The 24,185-nt window shown below is 40.1% G+C and overlaps 1 protein-coding gene across 1 annotated transcript in view; it reads right to left on the bottom strand.

The window, feature by feature from the left end:
* Positions 1 to 24,185, bottom strand: part of LOC128635706 (atlastin-3) — a 248,373-nt gene that overhangs the window by 201,809 nt on the left and 22,379 nt on the right. The window contains exon 3 of the mRNA XM_053688832.1: positions 23,726 to 23,869. Within this exon, the coding sequence (XP_053544807.1) occupies positions 23,726 to 23,869 (144 nt within the window). The remainder of the gene's footprint in view (positions 1 to 23,725; positions 23,870 to 24,185) is intronic.

The raw sequence follows: 24,185 nt of genomic DNA, 5'->3' as shown, positions 1-24,185 counted from the left end.
GATCAGTAATACCAGTCCTTAAGCTCTCAGCTAGTTCAGTAATATCAGTCCTTAAGCTCTCAGCTATATCAGTAATACCAGTCCTTAAAGGGCCATGATACCCACATTTTTTTCTTTCATGATTTAGAAAGTGAATGCATTTTTAAACATCTTTCGAAATTACTTCTATTATCTAATTTGTTTTATTCTCTTGATATTCTGTGCTGAAAAGCATATCTAGATATGCTCAGTAGCTGCTGATTGGTTGCTGCACATAGAAGTCTCATATGAGTTTAGCTAACCCATGTGCATTGCTTTTTCTTCAAATAAGAATATCTCAAATATGAAGAAAAAACAACATTTATGCTTACCTGATAAATTTATTTCTCTTGTGGTGTATCCAGTCCACGGGTTCATCCATTACTTGTGGGATATTCTGCTTCCCAACAGGAAGTTGCAAGAGGACACCCACAGCAGAGCTGTCTATATAGCTCCTCCCCTAACTGCCACTCCCAGTCATTCGACCGAAGACAAGCAAGAAAAAAGGAGAAACTAATTATAGGGTGCAGTGGTGACTGTAGTTAAAAAAACAAAAACAAAACACTTGCCTTAAAGTGACAGGGCGGGCCGTGGACTGGATACACCACAAGAGAAAGAAATTTAGCAGGTAAGCATTAATTTTGTTTTCTCTTGTAAGGTGTATCCAGTCCACGGGTTCATCCATTACTTGTGGGATACCAATACCAAAGCTTTAGGACACGGATGAAGGGAGGGACAAGGCAGGAACTTAAACGAAAGGCACCACTGCCTGCAAGACCTTTCTCCCAAAAATAGCCTCCGAGAAAGCAAAAGTATCAAATTTGTAGAATTTAGAAAAAGTATGAAGCGAAGACCAAGTCGCCGCCTTACAAATCTGTTCAACAGAGGCCTCATTTTTAAAAGCCCATGTGGAAGCTACCGCTCTAGTGGAATGAGCAGTAATTCTTTCAGGAGGCTGCTGGCCAGCAGTCTCATAAGCTAAACGGATTATGCTTCTCAGCCAAAAAGAAAGAGAAGATGCCGAAGCCTTTAGGCCTCTCCTCTGTCCAGAGTAGACAAAAAACAACGCAGATGTTTGACGAAAATCCTTAGTAGCTTGTAAATAAAACTTTAAAGCATGAACCACGTCAAGATTGTGTAATAGACGTTCCTTCTTTGAAGAAGGATTAGGACACAGTGACGGAACAACAATCTCCTGATTGATATTCTTATTAGATACCACCTTAGGAAGAAACCCAGGTTTGGTACGCAAAACTACCTTATCTGCATGGAAGATCAGATAAGGGGAATCACACTGTAAGGCAGATAACTCTGAAACTCTTCGAGCCGAAGAGATAGCTACCAAAAACAGAACTTTCCAAGATAAAAGCTTGATATCTATGGAATGCAGAGGTTCAAACGGAACCCCTTGAAGAACTTTAAGAACTAAATTTAAACTACATGGCGGAGCAACGGGTTTAAACACAGGCTTGATTCTAACTAAAGCCTGAAAAAACGCCTGAACGTCTGGAACATCTGCCAGACGCTTGTGCAGAAGAATAGACCAGAGCAGAAATCTGTCCCTTTAAGGAACTAGCTGACAATCCCTTCTCCAATCCTTCTTGGAGAAAGGATAATATCCTAGGAATCATGACTTTACTCCATGAGTAACCCTTGGATTCACACCAATGAAGATATTTACACCATATCTTATGATAGATTTTCCTGGTGACAGGCTTTCGAGCCTGAATTAAGGCATCAATGACCGACTCGGAGAAACCACGTTTTGATAAAATCAAGCGTTCAATCTCCAAGCAGTCAGCCGCAGAGAAATTAGATTTGGATGCATGAATGGACCTTGGAGTAGAAGGTCCTGCCTCAGCGGCAGAGTCCATGGTGGAAGGGATGACATGTCCACCAGATCTGCATACCAAGTCCTGCGTGGCCACGCAGGTGCTATCAAAATCACCAAAGCTCTCTCCTGCTTGATCTTGGCAATCAGACGAGGTAGGAGAGGAAATGGTGGGAACACATAAGCCAGGCTGAAGGACCAGGGTACTGCTAGAGCATCTATCAGCGCTGCCTGGGGATCCCTTGACCTGGACCCGTAACAAGGAAGCTTGGCGTTCTGACGAGACGCCATCAGATCCAGTTCTAGTTTGCCCCATAGTTGAATCAGCTGGGCAAATACCTCCGGATGGAGCTCCCACTCCCCCAGATTTAAAGTCTGCCGACTTAGAAAATCCGCCTCCCAGTTCTCTACTCCTGGGATATGGATAGCTGAGAGATGGCAAGAGTGAATCTCTGCCCATAGAATTATCTATGAAACCTCCAACATTGCCAGGGGGCTTCTTGTTCCCCCCTGATGGTTGAAATAGGCTACAGTCGTAATACTGTCCGACTGAAATCTGATGAACCTGACAGCAGCTAGTTGAGGCCAAGCCTGAAGAGCATTGAATATCGCTCTCAGTTCCAGAATGTTTATCGGAAGGAGGGCTTCCTCCTGAGTCCACGAACCCTGAGCCTTCAGGGAGTTCCAGACTGCGCCCCAGCCCAGAAGGCTGGCATCTGTCGTCACTATAGTCCACTCTGGCCTGCGGAAACTCATTCCCCTGGACAGATGGACCCGAGATAACCACCAGAGAAGAGAATCCCTGGTCTCTTGATCCAGATTTAGTAGAGGGGACAAATCTGAGTAATCCCCATTCCACTGACTTATGCATAATTGCAGCGGTCTGAGATGCAGGCGCGCAAATGGCCCTATGTCCATTGCCGCTACCATTAAGCCGATTACTTCCATGCACTGAGCCACTGACGGGCGTGCAATGGAATGAAGGACACGGCAAGCATTTAGAAGTTTTGATAACCTGGACTCCGTCAGGTAAATTTTCATCTCTACAGAATCTATAAGAGTCCCTAGGAAGGAGACTCTTGTGAGTGGTGATAGAGAACTCTTATCCACGTTCACTTTCCACCCATGCAACCTCAGAAATGGCAGAACTATCTCTGTATGAGACTTGGCAATTTGAAAGCTTGACGCCTGTATCAGGATGTCGTCTAGATACGGAGCCACCGCTATGCCTCACGGTCTTAGAACCGCCAGAAGTGAGCCCAGAACCTTTGTAAAAATTCTCGGGGCAGTGGCCAACCCGAAGGGAAGAGCTACAAATTGGTAATGCCTGTCTAGAAAGGCAAACCTTAGGAACCGATGATGATCTTTGTGAATCGGTATGTGAAGGTAGGCATCCTTTAAGTCCACTGTGGTCATGTACTGACCCTCTTGGATCATGGGTAGGATGGTCCAAATAGTTTCCATTTTGAATGATGGAACTCTGAGGAATTTGTTTAAGAACTTTAGATCCAAGATTGGTCTGAAGGTTCCCTCTTTCTTGGGAACCACAAACAGATTTGAATAAAATCCCTGTCCTTGTTCCGTCCGCGGAACTGGATGGATTACTCCCATTACTAGGAGGTCTTGCACACAGCTTAGGAATGCCTCTTTCTTTATCTGGTTTGCTGATAACCCTGAAAGATGAAATCTCCCTTGTGGAGGAGAAGCTTTGAAGTCCAGAAGATATCCCTGAGATATGATCTCCAACGCCCAGGGATCCTGAACATCTCTTGCCTACGCCTGGGCGAAGAGAGAAAGTCTGCCCCCCACTAGATCCGTTTCCGGATAGAGGGCCGTTCCTTCATGCTGTCTTGGGGGCAGCAGCAGGCTTTCTGGCCTGCTTGCCCATGTTCCAGGACTGGTTAGGTTTCCAGGCCTGTCTGGAATGAGCAACAGTTCCCTCTTGTTTTGAAGCGGAGGAAGTTGATGCTGCTCCTGCCTTGAAATTTCGAAAGGCACGAAAATTAGACTGTTTGGCCTTTGATTTGGCCCTGTCCTGAGGAAGGGTATGACCCTTGCCTCCAGTAATGTCAGCAATAATTTCCTTCAAGCCAGGCCCGAATAAGGTCTGCCCCTTGAAAGGAATGTTGAGTAATTTAGACTTTGAAGTCACGTCAGCTGACCAGGATTTAAGCCATAGCGCCCTACGCGCCTGGATGGCGAATCCGGAATTCTTAGCCTTTAGTTTAGTCAAATGAACAATGGCATCAGAAACAAATGAGTTAGCTAGCTTAAGCGTTCTAAGCTTGTCAATAATTTCATTCAATGGAGCTATCTGGATGGCCTCTTCCAGGGCCTCAAACCAGAATGCCGCCGCAGCAGTGACAGGCGCAATGCATGCAAGGGGCTGTAAAATAAAACCTTGTTGAATAAACATTTTCTTAAGGTAACCCTCCAATTTTTTATCCATTGGATCTGAAAAAGCACAACTGTCCTCAACCGGGATAGTGGTACGCTTTGCTAAAGTAGAAACTGCTCCCTCCACCTTAGGGACCGTCTGCCATAAGTCCCGTGTAGTGGCGTCTATTGGAAACATTTTTCTAAATATAGGAGGTGAGGAAAGGGGCACACCGGGTCTATCCCACTCCTTGCTAATAATTTCTGTAAGCCTTTTAGGTATAGGGAAAACGTCAGTACACACCGGCACCGCATAGTATCTATCCAGCCTACACAATTTCTCTGGAATTGCAACTGTGTTACAGTCATTCAGAGCAGCTAATACCTCCCCAAGCAATACACAGAGGTTCTCAAGCTTAAATTTAAAATTAGAAATCTCTGAATCAGGTTTCCCCGAGTCAGAGATGTCACCCACAGACTGAAGCTCTCCGTCCTCATGTTCTGCATACTGTGACGCAGTATCAGACATGGCTCTAACAGCATTTGCGCGCTCTGTATCTCTCCTAACCCCAGAGCTATCGCGCTTGCCTCTTAATTCAGGCAATCTAGATAATACCTCTGACAGGGTATTATTCATGATTGCAGCCATGTCCTGCAAGGTAATCGCTATGGGCGTCCCTGATGTAATTGGCGCCATATTAGCGTGCGTCCCCTGAGCGGGAGGCGAAGGGTCTGACACGTGGGGAGAGTTAGTCGGCATAACTTCCCCCTCGACAGAACCCTCTGGTGATAATTCTTTTATAGATAAAGACTGATCTTTACTGTTTAAGGTGAAATCAATACATTTAGTACACATTCTCCTATGGGGCTCAACCATGGCTTTCAAACATAATGAACAAGTAGGTTCCTCTGTGTCAGACATGTTTAAACAGACTAGCAATGAGACTAGCAAGCTTGGAAAACACTTTAAAACAAGTTTACAAGCAATATAAAAAAAACGTTACTGCGCCTTTAAGAAACACAAATTTTCCCAAATTTTGAAATAACAGTGAAAAAATGCAGTTACACTAGCGAAATTTTTACAGTGTATGTAATAAGTTAGCAGAGCATTGCACCCACTTGCAAATGGATGATTAACCCCTTAATACCAAAAACGGAATAACAAATGACAAAAACGTTTTTTAAACAGTCACAACAACTGCCACAGCTCTACTGTGGCTTTTTACCTCCCTCAATACGACTTTTGAAGCCTTTTGAGCCCTTCAGAGAAGTCCTGGATCATGCAGGAAGAAGCTGGATGTCTGTGTCTGTAATTTTTGCTGTTCAAAAATACGCCAAAATAGGCCCCTCCCACTCATATTACAACAGTGGGAAACCTCAGGGAACTGTTTCTAGGCAAAATTCAAGCCAGCCATGTGGAAAAAACTAGGCCCCAATAAGTTTTATCACCAAACATATGTAAAAAACGATTAAACATGCCAGCAAATGTTTTAAAATACACTTTTATAAGAGTATGTATCTCTATTAATAAGCCTGATACCAGTCGCTATCACTGCATTTAAGGCTTTACTTACATTACTTCGGTATCAGCAGCATTTTCTAGCAAATTTTATTCCCTAGAAAAATATTTTAACTGCACATACCTTATTGCAGGAAAACCTGCACGCTATTCCCCCTCTGAAGTTACCTCACTCCTCAGAATATGTGAGAACAGCAAAGGATCTTAGTTACTTCTGCTAAGATCATAGAAAACGCAGGCAGATTCTTCTTCTAAATACTGCCTGAGATAAACAGTACACTCCGGTACCATTTAAAAATAACAAACTTTTGATTGAAGAAATAAACTAAGTATAAAACACCACAGTCCTCTTGCGACCTCCATCTTAGTTGAGAGTTGCAAGAGAATGACTGGGTATGGCAGTGAGGAGAGGAGCTATATAGCAGCTCTGCTGTGGGTGATCCTCTTGCAACTTCCTGTTGGGAAGGAGAATATCCAACAAGTAATGGATGATCCGTGGACTGGATACACTTAACAAGAGAAATTTTCATTTCTACTGAATCTATCAGTGTTCCTAGGAAGGAAACTCTTGTGAGAGGGGAGAGAGAACGCTTTTCTTCGTTCACCTTCCACCCGTGAGACCTCAGAAAGGCCAGAACAATGTCCGTATGGGACTTGGCGATTTGAAAAGTCGACGCCTGTATCAGAATGTCGTCTAGGTAAAGGAGCCACCGCTATGCCCCGTGGCCTTAGAACCGCCAGTAGGGACCCTAGAACCTTCGTAAAGATTCTAGGTGCCGTGGCTAACCTGAAGGGAAGAGCCACAAACTGGTAATGCCTGTCTAAGAAGGCGAACCTGAGGAACTGATGATGATTTCTGTGAATCGGAATGTGGAGATAAGCATCCTTTAAGTCCACAGTAGTCATATATTGACCCTCCTGGATCATAGGGAGGATGGTTCGGATAGTCTCCATCTTGAAGGATGGGACCCTGAGAAATTTGTTTAGGATCTTGAGATCCAAGATTGGTCTGAAAGTTCCCTCTTTTTTGGGAACTATAAACAGATTTGAATAGAAGCCCTGCCCCTGTTCCTCCCTTGGAACTGGGTGGATCACTTCCATAACCAGTAGGTCTTGAACACAACGTAAGAATGCCTCTCTCTTTATCTGGTTTACAGATAATTGTGAGAGATGAAATCTCCCCTTTGGAGATGAAGCCTTGAAGTCCAGAAGATATCCCTGGGAAACAATCTCTGATGCCCAGGGATCCTGGACGTCTCTTGCCCAAGCCTGGGCGAAGAGAGAAGTCTGCCCCCTACTAGATCCGGTCCCGGATCGGGGGCTACTCCTTCATGCTGTCTTAGAGGCGGCAGCAGGTTTTTTGGCCTGCTTCCCCTTGTTCCAAGCCTGGTTAGGTCTCCAGACTGGTTTGGACTGGGCGAAATTTCCCTCTTGTTTTGCATTAGAGGAAGCTGAAGCTGCGCCACTTTTGAAGTTTCGAAATGAACGAAAATTATTCTGTTTGGTCCTTAAATTTATTGGACCTATCCTGAGGAAGGGCGTGACCTTTTCCTCCAGTAATATCAGAAATGATCTCCTTCAGGCCCGGCCGAAAAGGGTCTGTCCTTTGAAGGGGATGTTAAGAAGCTTAGACTTTGAAGTAACGTCTGCTGACCAGGACTTAAGCCATAGCGCCCTGCACGCCAGAATGGCAAAACCTGAATTCTTAGCCGTTAGTTTGGTTAGATGAAAAACGGCGTCAGAAATAAAGGAATTAGCTAACTTGAGAGCTTTAATCCTGTCTAAAATATCATCTAACAGGGTCTCCACCTGTAGAGCCTCCTAAAGAGACTCGAACCAAAAAGCCGCTGCAGCAGTAACTGGGGCAATGCATGCAAGAGGCTGGAGAATAAAACCTTGATGGATAAAAAAATTCTTAAGGAGACCCTCCAATTTTTTATCCATAGGATCTAAGAAAGCACAACTGTCCTCGGATAGTTCTACGCTTAGCTAGGATAGAAACAGCACCCTCCACCTTAGGGACTGTCTGCCACGAGTCCCGTATAGCGACATCTATGGGAAACATCTTTTTAAAAGCAGGAGGGGGAGAGAAAAGGAAACACATGGTCTATCCCATTCCTTAGTAATAACTTCCGAAAACCTCTTAGGGACTGGAAAGACATCAGTGTAAACAGGCACTGCAAAGTATTTGTCCATTTTACACAATTTCTCTGGAACTACAATGGGGTCACAGTCATCCAGAGTCGCTAAAACCTCCCTGAGCAATAAGAGGAGGTGTTCAAGCTTAAATTTAAAGGCTGTCATTTCAGAATCGGACTGAAGTAACGTCTTCCCTGAATCTGAAATCTCACCCTCAGATAGCAACTCCCTTGCCATGGCTTCGGAGCATTGTGAGGGTATATCGGACATAGCTACTAATGCGTCAGAAAGCTCTGTATTTGTTTTAGCCCAAGAGCTGTCTAGCTTTCCCTGAAACCCTGGCAGTTTGGACAATACTTCTGTGAGGGTATTAGTCATAACTGCCGCCATGTCTTGTAAGGTAAACGCATTGGACGCGCTAGATGTACTTGGCATCACTTGAGTGGGAGTTATAGGTTCTGACACGTGGGGAGAGCTAGATGGCATAACCTCCCTTTTGTCAGTCTGAGAAACCTCTGGTGATAAATCTTTAAATGCCATAATATGGTCTTTATAATTTATAGAAAGTTCAGTACATTTGGTACACATTCTAAGAGGGGGTTCCACAATGGCTTCTAAACATATTGAACAAGGAGTTTCCTCTATGTCAGACATGTTTAACAGACTAGTAATGAGACCAGCAAGCTTGGAAAACACTTTAATAAATGTGAAACAGCAATTAAACAAAAACGGTACTGTGCCTTTAAGAGAAAAAAACTATCACATAAACTGCAAAAAAGTGTTAAAAAGTAGTAAACTCTTCGAAATTTTTACAGTGTGTATAAGGGACTAAAGCAGCATTGTACCCACTTGCAAATGGATGATTAACCCTTTAAGCCCCAAACCGGATTTGAAAAACGTAAAAAAAACAGTTAAACACCTTGCCACAGCTCTGCTGTGGCTCCTACCTGCCCTCAAATACGATTTAGTGAAGAAATAAGCCCTCTATAGTGGTCCTCAGATGCTAGAGGACTCCTTTAGGGAAGCTGGATGTCTCAGTCTGAATAAGAACTGCGCATCTAGAGCACGAAAATAGGCCCCTCCCACAATGCACTCGATGTCACAGGGCCTTAAGAAAATACTCCTAGGAGTATGTGACTATCCATGTGGAAACTAGGCCCCAAAAAACGATTTATCACCCTCAGAGAAAAACGTTCTTTCTATATAACATGTAAACGTTTTGTCACTAAGAAATATGAGTATTAACATGAATATTACCCTTTTTTGTAAGCATGATCCCAGTCGTTGTTAAAGGGACATTAAAAACTTTGAGATGGTCATATAAAATGATAAATTGTATATATAAAACGACTCTGCAATATACTTTCCTTATTTATTTTGTCCTCTTTGCCTGTAATTCCATTCTGAAATTGTGAGCTTTTCAGTTCCTGTTAGAAATAGAAGTGCAGAACACTGTTAAATCCAGCACAACCATTGGCTGCACACTCTAATGACCTATTTATAACTGACCCTAATTGGCCACAGCAGAGAAGGTAACACAAGTTACAACATGGCAGCTCCCAGTGTTTTATAGACACTTAAACTTTACACTTATTTTGTCACTTTTTAAACAACTAATTAAACTTTAAAAAATACATCTGCATGTTAGTCATGGACTAATCTTTTCTTTGAATGCATCATTCTATCTAGCATGTATTTAGAGTTTAATGTCCCTTTAAATCACTGCATCAGGCTTACCTCAATTATACAAGGCCCTGTAAGCATTTTCTAGATCTTATCATCTCTCTAGAAATAAATATACGGAACATACCTCAAGGCAGATAATCTGCAAACCGTTCCCCCAACTGAAGGCTTTCCCATACTCTTCAGTTATGTGTGAGAACAGCAATGGACCTTAGTTACAAACCGCTAAGATAATCAACCTCCAGGCAGATTCTTCTTCTAATTTCTGCCTGCGAGTAAAACAGTACGACGCCGGTACTGTTTAAAAATAACAAACTCTTGATTGAAGGTAAAAACTACACTAAGTCACCACATATCTCTTGATACTTCCTATCTTGTCGAGAGTTGCAAGAGAATGACTGGGAGTGGCAGTTAGGGGAGGAGCTATATAGACAGCTCTGCTGTGGGTGTCCTCTTGCAACTTCCTGTTGGGAAGGAGAATATCCCACAAGTAATGGATGAACCCGTGGACTGGATACACCTTACAAGAGAAATAAATAATAGAAGTAAATTGTAATGTTTAAATTTGTATGTTCTATCTGAATCGTGAAAGAAAGATTTTGGGTTTAGTGGCCATTTAAGCTCTCAGCCAGATCATTAATACCAGTCCTTAAGCTCTCAGCTAGTTCAGTAATACCAGTCCTTAAGCTCTCAGCTAGATCAGTAATACCAGTCCTTAAGCTCTCAGCTAGATCAGTAATACCAGTCCTTAAGCTCTCAACTAGATCATTAATACCAGTCCTTAAGCTCTCAGCTAGATCATTAATACCAGTCCTTAAGCTCTCAGCTAGATCATTAATACCAGTCCTTAAAGGGACACTAAACCCAATTTTTTTCTTTCGTGATTCATATAGAGCATGCAATTTTCAACAACTTTCTAATTTACTCCTATTATCATCATCATTTTCTTCATTCTCTTGGTATGTTTATTTGAAAAGCAAGAATGTAAGTTTAGATGCCGGCCCATTTTTGGTGCACAAACTGAGTTGTCCTTGCTGATTGGACAGCACCAATATACAAGTGCTGTCCATGGTTCTGAACAAACAATTTGCTGGCTCCTTAGATTAGATGCCTATTTTTCAAATACAGAAAGCTAGAGAACAAAGAAAAATTGATAATAGGAGTAAATTAGAAAATTGCTTAAAATGGCATGCTCTTTCTGAATCATGAAAGAAAAAATGTGGGTTCAGTGTCCCTTTAAGCTCTCAGCTAGATCAGTAATACCAGTCCTTAAGCTCTCAGCTAGATCAGCAATACCAGTCCTTAAGCTCTCAGCTAGATCAGTAATACCAGTCCTTAAGCTCTCAGCTAGATCAATAATACCAGTCCTTAAGCTCTCAGCTAGAACATTAATACCAGTCCTTATGGTCTCAGCTAGTTCATAAATACCAGTCCTTATGGTCTCAGCTAGATATTTAATACCAGTCCTTAAGCTCTCAGCTAGATCATTAATACCAGTCCTTAAGCTCTCAACTAGATCAGTAATACCAGTCCTTAAGCTCTCAGCTAGATCATTAATACCAGTCCTTAAGCTCTCAGCTAGATCATTAATACCAGTCCTTAAGCTCTCAGCTAGATCATTAATACCAGTCCTTAAGCTCTCAGCTAGATCATTAATACCAGTCCTTAAACTCTCAGCTAGATCATTAATACCAGTCCTTAAGCTCTCAGCTAGATCAGTAATACCAGTCCTTAAGCTCTCAGCTAGATCATTAATACCAGTCCTTAAGCTCTCAGCTAGATCATTTATACCAGTCCTTAAGCTCTCAGCTAGATCAGTAATACCAGTCCTTAAGCTCTCAGCTAGATCATTAAAACCAGTCCTTAAGCTCTCAGCTAGATCATTAATACCAGTCCTTAAGCTCTCAGCTAGATCATTAATACCAGTCCTTAAGCTCTCAGCTAGTTCAGTAATACCAGTCCTTAAACTCTCAGCTAGATCATTAATACCAGTCCTTAAGCTCTCAGCTAGATCATTAATACCAGTCCTTAAGCTCTCAGCTAGATCAGTAATACCAGTCCTTAAGCTCTCAACTAGATCATTAATACCAGTCCTTAAGCTCTCAGCTAGATTATTAATACCAGTCCTTAAGCTCTCAGCTAGATCAGTAATACCAGTCCTTAAGCGCTCAGCTAGATTATTAATACCAGTCCTTAAGCTCTCACCTAGATCATTAATACCAGTCCTTAAGCTCTCAACTAGATCATTAATACCAGTCCTTAAGCTCTCAGCTAGATCAGTAATACCAGTCCTTAAACTCTCAGCTACATTATTAATACCAGTCCTTAAGCTCTCACCTAGATCATTAATACCAGTCCTTAAGCTCTCAACTAGATCATTAATACCAGTCCTTAAGATCTCAACTAGATCATTAATACCAGTCCTTAAGCTCTCAACTAGATCATTAATACCAGTCCTTAAGCTTTCAGCTAGATCATTAATACCAGACCTTAAAGGGACACTAAACCCAATTTTTTTCTTTTGTGATTAAGAATAGATAGAGCGTGCAATTTTCAACAAGTTTCTAATTTACTCCTATTATCATCAAATTTTCTTTATTCTCTTGGTATGTTTATTTGAAAAGCAAGAATGTAAGTTTAGATGCCGGCCCATTTTTGGTGAACAAACTGGGTTGTCCTTGCTCATTGGACAGCACCAATATGCAAGTGATGTCCATGGTTCTGAACAAACAATTTGCTGGCTCCTTAGATTAGATGCCTTTTTTTCAAATAAAGAAAGCTAGAGAACAAAGAAAAATTGATAATAGGAGTAAATTAGAAAATTGCATTATCTTTCTGAATCATGAAAGAAAAAATGTGGGTTCACTGTCCCTTTAAGCTCTCAGCTAGATCATTAATACCAGTCCTTAAGCTCTCAGCTAGTTCAGTAATAACAGTCCTTAAGCTCTCAGCTAGATCAGTAATACCAGTCCTTAAGCTCTCAGCTAGATCATTAATACCAGTCCTTAAGCTCTCAGCTAGATCATTAATACCAGTCCTTAAGATCTCAACTAGATCAGTAATACCAGTCCTTAAGCTCTCAGCTAGATCATTAATACCAGTCCTTAAGCTCTCAGCTAGATCATTAATACCAGTCCTTAAGCTCTCAGCTAGATCATTAATACCAGTCCTTAAGCTCTCAGCTAGATCATTAATACCAGTCCTTAAGCTCTCAGCTAGATCAGTAATACCAGTCCTTAAGCTCTCAGCTAGATCATTAATACCAGTCCTTAAGCTCTCAGCTAGATCATTAATACCAGTCCTTAAGCTCTCAGCTAGATCAGTAATACCAGTCCTTAAGCTCTCAGCTAGATCATTAAAACCAGTCCTTAAGCTCTCAGCTAGATCATTAATACCAGTCCTTAAGCTCTCAGCTAGATCATTAATACCAGTCCTTAAGCTCTCAGCTAGTTCAGTAATACCAGTCCTTAAACTCTCAGCTAGATCATTAATACCAGTCCTTAAGCTCTCAGCTAGATCATTAATACCAGTCCTTAAGCTCTCAGCTAGATCAGTAATACCAGTCCTTAAACTCTCAACTAGATCATTAATACCAGTCCTTAAGCTCTCAGATAGATTATTAATACCAGTCCTTAAGCTCTCAGCTAGATCAGTAATACCAGTCCTTAAGCGCTCAGCTAGATTATTAATACCAGTCCTTAAGCTCTCACCTAGATCATTAATACCAGTCCTTAAGCTCTCAACTAGATCATTAATACCAGTCCTTAAGCTCTCAGCTAGATCAGTAATACCAGTCCTTAAACTCTCAGCTAGATTATTAATACCAGTCCTTAAGCTCTCACCTAGATCATTAATACCAGTCCTTAAGCTCTCAACTAGATCATTAATACCAGTCCTTAAGATCTCAACTAGATCATTAATACCAGTCCTTAAGCTCTCAACTAGATCATTAATACCAGTCCTTAAGCTTTCAGCTAGATCATTAATACCAGTCCTTAAGCTTTCAGCTAGATCATTAATACCAGACCTTAAAGGGACACTAAACCCAATTTTTTTCTTTTGTGATTAAGAATAGATAGAGCGTGCAATTTTCAACAACTTTCTAATTTACTCCTATTATCATCAAATTTTCTTCATTCTCTTGGTATGTTTATTTGAAAAGCAATAATGTAAGTTTAGATGCCGGCCCATTTTTGGTGAACAAACTGGGTTGTCCTTGCTCATTGGACAGCACCAATATGCAAGTGATGTCCATGGTTCTGAACAAACAATTTGCTGGCTCCTTAGATTAGATGCCTTTTTTTCAAATAAAGAAAGCTAGAGAACAAAGAAAAATTGATAATAGGAGTAAATTAGAAAATTGCATTATCTTTCTGAATCATGAAAGAAAAAATGTGGGTTCACTGTCCCTTTAAGCTCTCAGCTAGATCATTAATACCAGTCCTTAAGCTCTCAGCTAGTTCAGTAATAACAGTCCTTAAGCTCTCAGCTAGATCAGTAATACCAGTCCTTAAGCTCTCAGCTAGATCAGTAATACCAGTCCTTAAGCTCTCAGCTAGATCAGTAATACCAGTCCTTAAGCTCTCAGCTAGATCATTAATACCAGTCCTTAAGCTCTAAGCTAGATCAGTAATACCAGTCCTTAAACTCTCAGCTAGATCATTAATATCAGTCCTTAAGCTCTCAGCTAGATCATTAATAGCAGTCCTTAAGCTCTAAGCTAGTTCAGTAATACCAGTCCTTAAGCTCTCAGCTAGATCAGTAATACCATTCCTTAAGCTCTCAGCTAGATCATTAATACCAGTCCTTAAGCTCTCAGCTAGATCATTAATACCAGTCCTTAAGCTCTCAGCTAGATCATTAATAACAGTCCTTAAGCTCTCAGCTAGTTCAGTAATACCAGTCCTTAAGCTCTCAGCTAGATCATTAATACCAGTCCTTAAGTTCTCAGCTAGATCATTAATACCAGTCCTTAAGATCTCAGCTATATCATTAATACCAGTCCTTAAGCTCTCAGCTAGATCAGTAATACCAGTCCTTAAGCTCTCAGCTAGATCATTAATACCAGTCCTTAAGCTCTCAGCTAGATCATTAATACCAGTCCTTAAGTTGTCAGCTAGATCATTAATACCAGTCCTTAAGCTCTCAGCTAGATCATTAATACCAGTCCTTAAGGTCTCAGCTAGTTCAGTAATACCAGTCCTTAAGCTATCAGCTAGATCAGTAATACTATTCCTTAAGCTCTCAGCTAGATCATTAATACCAGTCCTTAAGCTCTCAGCTAGATCATTAATACCAGTCCTTAAGCTCTCAGCTAGATCATTAATACCAGTCCTTAAGTTCTCAGCTAGATCATTAATACCAGTCCTTAAGCTCTCAGCTATATCATTAATACCAGTCCTTAAGCTCTCAGCTATATCATTAATACCAGTCCTTAAGCTCTCAGCTAGATCAGTAATACCAGTCCTTAAGCTCTCAGCTAGATCAGTAATACTATTCCTTAAGCTCTCAGCTAGATCATTAATACCAGTCCTTAAGGTCTCAGCTAGATCATTAATACCAGTCCTTAAGCTCTCAGCTAGATCATTAAAACCAGTCCTTAAGCTCTCAGCTAGATCATTAATACCAGTCCTTAAGCTCTCAGCTAGATCATTAATACCAGTCCTTAAGCTCTCAGCTAGTTCAGTAATACCAGTCCTTAAACTCTCAGCTAGATCATTAATACCAGTCCTTAAGCTCTCAGCTAGATCATTAATACCAGTCCTTAAGCTCTCAGCTAGATCAGTAATACCAGTCCTTAAGCTCTCAACTAGATCATTAATACCAGTCCTTAAGCTCTCAGCTAGATCAGTAATACCAGTCCTTAAGCTCTCAGCTAGATCATTAATACCAGTCCTTAAGCTCTCAACTAGATCATTAATACCAGTCCTTAAGATCTCAACTAGATCATTAATACCAGTCCTTAAGCTCTCAGCTAGATCATTAATACCAGTCCTTAAGCTCTCAGCTAGATCAGTAATACCAGTCCTTAAGCTCTCAGCTAGATCATTAATACCAGTCCTTAAGCTCTCAGCTAGATCATTAATACCAGTCCTTAAGCTCTCAGCTAGATCAGTAATACCAGTCCTTAAGCTCTCAGCTAGATCATTAAAACCAGTCCTTAAGCTCTCAGCTAGATCATTAATACCAGTCCTTAAGCTCTCAGCTAGATCATTAATACCAGTCCTTAAGCTCTCAGCTAGTTCAGTAATACCAGTCCTTAAACTCTCAGCTAGATCATTAATACCAGTCCTTAAGCTCTCAGCTAGATCATTAATACCAGTCCTTAAGCTCTCAGCTAGATCAGTAATACCAGTCCTTAAGCTCTCAACTAGATCATTAATACCAGTCCTTAAGCTCTCAGATAGATTATTAATACCAGTCCTTAAGCTCTCAGCTAGATCAGTAATACCAGTCCTTAAGCGCTCAGCTAGATTATTAATACCAGTCCTTAAGCTCTCACCTAGATCATTAATACCAGTCCTTAAGCTCTCAACTAGATCATTAATACCAGTCCTTAAGCTCTCAGCTAGATCAGTAATACCAGTCCTTAAACTCTCAGCTAGATTATTAATACCAGTCCTTAAGCTCTCAGCTAGATCATTAATACCAGTCCTTAAGCTCTCAACTAGATCATTAATACCAGTCCTTAAGCTCTCAACTAGATCATTAATACCAGTCCTTAAGCTCTCAACTAGATCATTAATACCAGTCCTTAAGCTTTCAGCTAGATCATTAATACCAGTCCTTAAGCTTTCAGCTAGATCATTAATACCAGACCTTAAAGGGACACTAAACCCAATTTTTTTCTTTTGTGATTAAGAATAGATAGAGCGTGCAATTTTCAACAACTTTCTAATTTACTCCTATTATCATCAAATTTTCTTCATTCTCTTGGTATGTTTATTTGAAAAGCAATAATGTAAGTTTAGATGCCGGCCCATTTTTGGTGAACAAACTGGGTTGTCCTTGCTCATTGGACAGCACCAATATGCAAGTGATGTCCATGGTTCTGAACAAACAATTTGCTGGCTCCTTAGATTAGATGCCTTTTTTTCAAATAAAGAAAGCTAGAGAACAAAGAAAAATTGATAATAGGAGTAAATTAGAAAATTGCATTATCTTTCTGAATCATGAAAGAAAAAATGTGGGTTCACTGTCCCTTTAAGCTCTCAGCTAGATCATTAATACCAGTCCTTAAGCTCTCAGCTAGTTCAGTAATAACAGTCCTTAAGCTCTCAGCTAGATCAGTAATACCAGTCCTTAAGCTCTCAGCTAGATCAGTAATACCAGTCCTTAAGCTCTCAGCTAGATCATTAATACCAGTCCTTAAGCTCTAAGCTAGATCAGTAATACCAGTCCTTAAACTCTCAGCTAGATCATTAATATCAGTCCTTAAGCTCTCAGCTAGATCATTAATAGCAGTCCTTAAGCTCTAAGCTAGTTCAGTAATACCAGTCCTTAAGCTCTCAGCTAGATCAGTAATACCATTCCTTAAGCTCTCAGCTAGATCATTAATACCAGTCCTTAAGCTCTCAGCTAGATCATTAATACCAGTCCTTAAGCTCTCAGCTAGATCATTAATAACAGTCCTTAAGCTCTCAGCTAGTTCAGTAATACCAGTCCTTAAGCTCTCAGCTAGATCATTAATACCAGTCCTTAAGTTCTCAGCTAGATCATTAATACCAGTCCTTAAGATCTCAGCTATATCATTAATACCAGTCCTTAAGCTCTCAGCTAGATCAGTAATACCAGTCCTTAAGCTCTCAGCTAGATCATTAATACAAGTCCTTAAGCTCTCAGCTAGATCATTAATACCAGTCCTTAAGTTGTCAGCTAGATCATTAATACCAGTCCTTAAGCTCTCAGCTAGATCATTAATACCAGTCCTTAAGGTCTCAGCTAGTTCAGTAATACCAGTCCTTAAGCTATCAGCTAGATCAGTAATACTATTCCTTAAGCTCTCAGCTAGATCATTAATACCAGTCCTTAAGCTCTCAGCTAGATCATTAATACCAGTCCTTAAGCTCTCAGCTAGATCATTAATACCAGTCCTTAAGTTCTCAGCTAGATCATTAATACCAGTCCTTAAGCTCTCAGCTATATCATTAATACCAGTCCTTAAGCTCTCAGCTAGATCATTAATACCAGTCCTTAAGCTCTCAGCTAGATCAGTAATACCAGTCCTTAAGCTCTCAGCTAGATCAGTAATACTATTCCTTAAGCTCTCAGCTAGATCATTAATACCAGTCCTTAAGGTCTCAGCTAGATCATTAATACCAGTCCTTAAGCTCTCAGCTAGATCATTAAAACCAGTCCTTAAGCTCTCAGCTAGATCATTAATACCAGTCCTTAAGCTCTCAGCTAGATCATTAATACCAGTCCTTAAGCTCTCAGCTAGTTCAGTAATACCAGTCCTTAAACTCTCAGCTAGATCATTAATACCAGTCCTTAAGCTCTCAGCTAGATCATTAATACCAGTCCTTAAGCTCTCAGCTAGATCAGTAATACCAGTCCTTAAGCTCTCAACTAGATCATTAATACCAGTCCTTAAGCTCTCAGCTAGATCAGTAATACCAGTCCTTAAGCTCTCAGCTAGATCATTAATACCAGTCCTTAAGCTCTCAACTAGATCATTAATACCAGTCCTTAAGATCTCAACTAGATCATTAATACCAGTCCTTAAGCTCTCAACTAGATCATTAATACCAGTCCTTAAGCTTTCAGCTAGATCATTAATACCAGACCTTAAAGGGACACTAAACCCAATTTTTTTCTTTTGTGATTAAGAATAGATAGAGCGTGCAATTTTCAACAAGTTTCTAATTTACTCCTATTATCATCAAATTTTCTTTATTCTCGTGGTATGTTTATTTGAAAAGCAAGAATGTAAGTTTAGATGCCGGCCCATTTTTGGTGATCAAACTGGGTTGTCCTTGCTCATTGGACAGCACCAATATGCAAGTGATGTCCATGGTTCTGAACAAACAATTTGCTGGCTCCTTAGATTAGATGCCTTTTTTTCAAATAAAGAAAGCTAGAGAACAAAGAAAAATTGATAATAGGAGTAAATTAGAAAATTGCATTATCTTTCTGAATCATGAAAAAAAAAATGTGGGTTCACTGTCCCTTTAAGCTCTCAGCTAGATCATTAATACCAGTCCTTAAGCTCTCAGCTAGTTCAGTAATAACAGTCCTTAAGCTCTCAGCTAGATCAGTAATACCAGTCCTTAAGCTCTCAGCTAGATCAGTAATACCAGTCCTTAAGCTCTCAGCTAGATCATTAATACCAGTCCTTAAGCTCTCAACTAGATCAGTAATACCAGTCCTTAAGCTCTCAGCTAGATCATTAATACCAGTCCTTAAGCTCTCAGCTAGATCATTAATACCAGTCCTTAAGCTCTCAGCTAGATCATTAATACCAGTCCTTAAGCTCTCAGCTAGATCATTAATACCAGTCCTTAAACTCTCAGCTAGATCATTAATACCAGTCCTTAAGCTCTCAGCTAGATCAGTAATACCAGTCCTTAAGCTCTCAGCTAGATCATTAATACCAGTCCTTAAGCTCTCAGCTAGATCATTAATACCAGTCCTTAAGCTCTCAGCTATATCATTAATACCAGTCCTTAAGCTCTCAGCTATATCATTAATACCAGTCCTTAAGCTCTCAGCTAGATCAGTAATACCAGTCCTTAAGCTCTCAGCTAGATCAGTAATACTAGTCCTTAAGCTCTCAGCTAGATCAGTAATACTATTCCTTAAGCTCTCAGCTAGATCATTAATACCAGTCCTTAAGCTCTCAGCTAGATCATTAGCTAGATCATTAATACCAGTCCTTAAGCTCTCAGCTAGATCATTAATACCAGTCCTTAAGCTCTCAGCTAGATCATTAAAACCAGTCCTTAAGCTCTCAGCTAGATCATTAATACCAGTCCTTAAGCTCTCAGCTAGATCATTAATACCAGTCCTTAAGCTCTCAGCTAGTTCAGTAATACCAGTCCTTAAACTCTCAGCTAGATCATTAATACCAGTCCTTAAGCTCTCAGCTAGATCATTAATACCAGTCCTTAAGCTCTCAGCTAGATCAGTAATACCAGTCCTTAAGCTCTCAACTAGATCATTAATACCAGTCCTTAAGCTCTCAGCTAGATTATTAATACCAGTCCTTAAGCTCTCAGCTAGATCAGTAATACCAGTCCTTAAGTGCTCAGCTAGATTATTAATACCAGTCCGTAAGCTCTCACCTAGATCATTAATACCAGTCCTTAAGCTCTCAACTAGATCATTAATACCAGTCCTTAAGCTCTCAGCTAGATCAGTAATACCAGTCCTTAAGCTCTCACCTAGATCATTAATACCAGTCCTTAAGCTCTCAACTAGATCATTAATACCAGTCCTTAAGATCTCAACTAGATCATTAATACCAGTCCTTAAGCTCTCAACTAGATCATTAATACCAGTCCTTAAGCTTTCAGCTAGATCATTAATACCAGACCTTAAAGGGACACTAAACCCAATTTTTTTCTTTTGTGATTAAGAATAGATAGAGCGTGCAATTTTCAACAAGTTTCTAATTTACTCCTATTATCATCAAATTTTCTTTATTCTCTTGGTATGTTTATTTGAAAAGCAAGAATGTAAGTTTAGATGCCGGCCCATTTTTGGTGAACAAACTGGGTTGTCCTTGCTCATTGGACAGCACCAATATGCAAGTGATGTCCATGGTTCTGAACAAACAATTTGCTGGCTCCTTAGATTAGATGCCTTTTTTTCAAATAAAGAAAGCTAGAGAACAAAGAAAATTTGATAATAGGAGTAAATTAGAAAATTGCATTATCTTTCTGAATCATGAAAGAAAAAATGTGGGTTCACTGTCTCTTTAAGCTCTCAGCTAGATCATTAATACCAGTCCTTAAGCTCTCAGCTAGTTCAGTAATAACAGTCCTTAAGCTCTCAGCTAGATCAGTAATACCAGTCCTTAAGCTCTCAGCTAGATCAGTAATACCAGTCCTTAAGCTCTCAGCTAGATCATTAATACCAGTCCTTAAGCTCTCAACTAGATCAGTAATACCAGTCCTTAAGCTCTCAGCTAGATCATTAATACCAGTCCTTAAGCTCTCAGCTAGATCATTAATACCAGTCCTTAAGCTCTCAGCTAGATCATTAATACCAGTCCTTAAGCTCTCAGCTAGATCATTAATACCAGTCCTTAAACTCTCAGCTAGATCATTAATACCAGTCCTTAAGCTCTCAGCTAGATCAGTAATACCAGTCCTTAAGCTCTCAGCTAGATCATTAATACCAGTCCTTAAGCTCTCAGCTAGATCATTTATACCAGTCCTTAAGCTCTCAGCTAGATCAGTAATACCAGTCCTTAAGCTCTCAGCTAGATCATTAAAACCAGTCCTTAAGCTCTCAGCTAGATCATTAATACCAGTCCTTAAGCTCTCAGCTAGATCATTAATACCAGTCCTTAAGCTCTCAGCTAGTTCAGTAATACCAGTCCTTAAACTCTCAGCTAGATCATTAATACCAGTCCTTAAGCTCTCAGCTAGATCATTAATACCAGTCCTTAAGCTCTCAGCTAGATCAGTAATACCAGTCCTTAAGCTCTCAACTAGATCATTAATACCAGTCCTTAAACTCTCAGATAGATTATTAATACCAGTCCTTAAGCTCTCAGCTAGATCAGTAATACCAGTCCTTAAGCGCTCAGCTAGATTATTAATACCAGTCCTTAAGCTCTCACCTAGATCATTAATACCAGTCCTTAAGCTCTCAACTAGATCATTAATACCAGTCCTTAAGCTCTCAGCTAGATCAGTAATACCAGTCCTTAAACTCTCAGCTAGATTATTAATACCAGTCCTTAAGCTCTCACCTAGATCATTAATACCAGTCCTTAAGCTCTCAACTAGATCATTAATACCAGTCCTTAAGATCTCAACTAGATCATTAATACCAGTCCTTAAGCTCTCAACTAGATCATTAATACCAGTCCTTAAGCTTTCAGCTAGATCATTAATACCAGACCTTAAAGGGACACTAAACCCAATTTTTTTCTTTTGTGATTAAGAATAGATAGAGCGTGCAATTTTCAACAACTTTCTAATTTACTCCTATTATCATCAAATTTTCTTCATTCTCTTGGTATGTTTATTTGAAAAGCAATAATGTAAGTTTAGATGCCGGCCCATTTTTGGTGAACAAACTGGGTTGTCCTTGCTCATTGGACAGCACCAATATGCAAGTGATGTCCATGGTTCTGAACAAACAATTTGCTGGCTCCTTAGATTAGATGCCTTTTTTTCAAATAAAGAAAGCTAGAGAACAAAGAAAAATTGATAATAGGAGTAAATTAGAAAATTGCATTATCTTTCTGAATCATGAAAGAAAAAATGTGGGTTCACTGTCCCTTTAAGCTCTCAGCTAGATCATTAATACCAGTCCTTAAGCTCTCAGCTAGTTCAGTAATAACAGTCCTTAAGCTCTCAGCTAGATCAGTAATACCAGTCCTTAAGCTCTCAGCTAGATCAGTAATACCAGTCCTTAAGCTCTCAGCTAGATCATTAATACCAGTCCTTAAGCTCTAAGCTAGATCAGTAATACCAGTCCTTAAACTCTCAGCTAGATCATTAATATCAGTCCTTAAGCTCTCAGCTAGATCATTAATAGCAGTCCTTAAGCTCTAAGCTAGTTCAGTAATACCAGTCCTTAAGCTCTCAGCTAGATCATTAATACCAGTCCTTAAACTCTCAGCTAGATCATTAATACCAGTCCTTAAGCTCTCAGCTAGTTCAGTAATATCAGTCCTTAAGCTCTCAGCTAGATCAGTAATACCATTCCTTAAGCTCTCAGCTAGATCATTAATACCAGTCCTTAAGCTCTCAGCTAGATCATTAATACCAGTCCTTAAGCTCTCAGCTAGATCATTAATAACAGTCCTTAAGCTCTCAGCTAGTTCAGTAATACCAGTCCTTAAGTTCTCAGCTAGATCATTAATACCAGTCCTTAAGATCTCAGCTATATCATTAATACCAGTCCTTAAGCTCTCAGCTAGATCAGTAATACCAGTCCTTAAGCTCTCAGCTAGATCATTAATACAAGTCCTTAAGCTCTCAGCTAGATCATTAATACCAGTCCTTAAGTTGTCAGCTAGATCATTAATACCAGTCCTTAAGCTCTCAGCTAGATCATTAATACCAGTCCTTAAGGTCTCAGCTAGTTCAGTAATACCAGTCCTTAAGCTATCAGCTAGATCAGTAATACTATTCCTTAAGCTCTCAGCTAGATCATTAATACCAGTCCTTAAGCTCTCAGCTAGATCATTAATACCAGTCCTTAAGCTCTCAGCTAGATCATTAATACCAGTCCTTAAGTTCTCAGCTAGATCATTAATACCAGTCCTTAAGCTCTCAGCTATATCATTAATACCAGTCCTTAAGCTCTCAGCTATATCATTAATACCAGTCCTTAAGCTCTCAGCTAGATCAGTAATACCAGTCCTTAAGCTCTCAGCTAGATCAGTAATACTATTCCTTAAGCTCTCAGCTAGATCATTAATACCAGTCCTTAAGCTCTCAGCTAGATCATTAATACCAGTCCTTAAGCTCTCAGCTAGATCATTAATACCAGTCCTTAAGCTCTCAGCTAGATCAGTAATATCAGTCCTTAAGCTCTCAGCTAGATCAGTAATACCAGTCCTTAAACTCTCAGCTATATCAGTAATACCAGTCCTTAAGCTCTCAGCTAGATCATTAATACCAGTCCTTAAGCTCTCAGCTAGATCATTAATACCAGTCCTTAAGTTCTCAGATAGATTATTAATACCAGTCCTTAAGCTCTCAGCTAGATCTTTAATACCAGTCCTTAAGCTCTCAACTAGATCATTAATACCAGTCCTTAAGCTCTCAGCTAGATCAGTAATACCAGTCATTAAGCTCTCAGCTAGATCAGTAATACCAGTCCTTAAGCTCTCATCTAGATCATTAATACCAGTCCTTAAGCTCTCAGCTAGATCATTAATACCAGTCCTTAAGCTCTCAGCTAGATCATTAATACCAGTCCTTAAGCTCTCAGCTAGATCATTAATACCAGTCCTTATGGTCAGCTCTTCTTACTTGTTTGCCGTCTGGTTTAGTCATGGTGAAAACCTCACTCCACATCTGGATGCCGGTGGTGTCTGGCTCTGACCCTCCTTTCCAGGAAAAGCCAGTAAGCTCCTGCCCGTCTTCTCCCAACCAGTTGTCTTTTCCCCCTTCATTCTGCAGTACAAAGAAATAGGTTATCACCCTCATCAACAATAGGAAGTCACCATAATCACTAATAGGTTATCACACTAATCACTAATAGAAAGTCTCCCTCATCACTAATAGGAAGTCCCTTTCATCACTAATAGGTTATCACCCGCATCACTAATAGGTTATCACCCGCATCACTAATAGGTTATCACCCTCATCACTAATAGGTTATCACCCTCATCACTAATAGGTTATCACCCGCATCACTAATAGGTTATCACCCGCATCACTAATAGGTTATCACCCGCATCACTAATAGGTTATCACACATCAATAATAG

The sequence above is a fragment of the Bombina bombina genome, chromosome 7 (genome assembly GCF_027579735.1).
Source record: "Bombina bombina isolate aBomBom1 chromosome 7, aBomBom1.pri, whole genome shotgun sequence".
Taxonomy (NCBI): domain Eukaryota; kingdom Metazoa; phylum Chordata; class Amphibia; order Anura; family Bombinatoridae; genus Bombina; species Bombina bombina.
The sequence above is the reverse complement of the archived record's forward strand: the minus strand, read 5'-3'. Positions and strand labels throughout refer to the sequence as shown.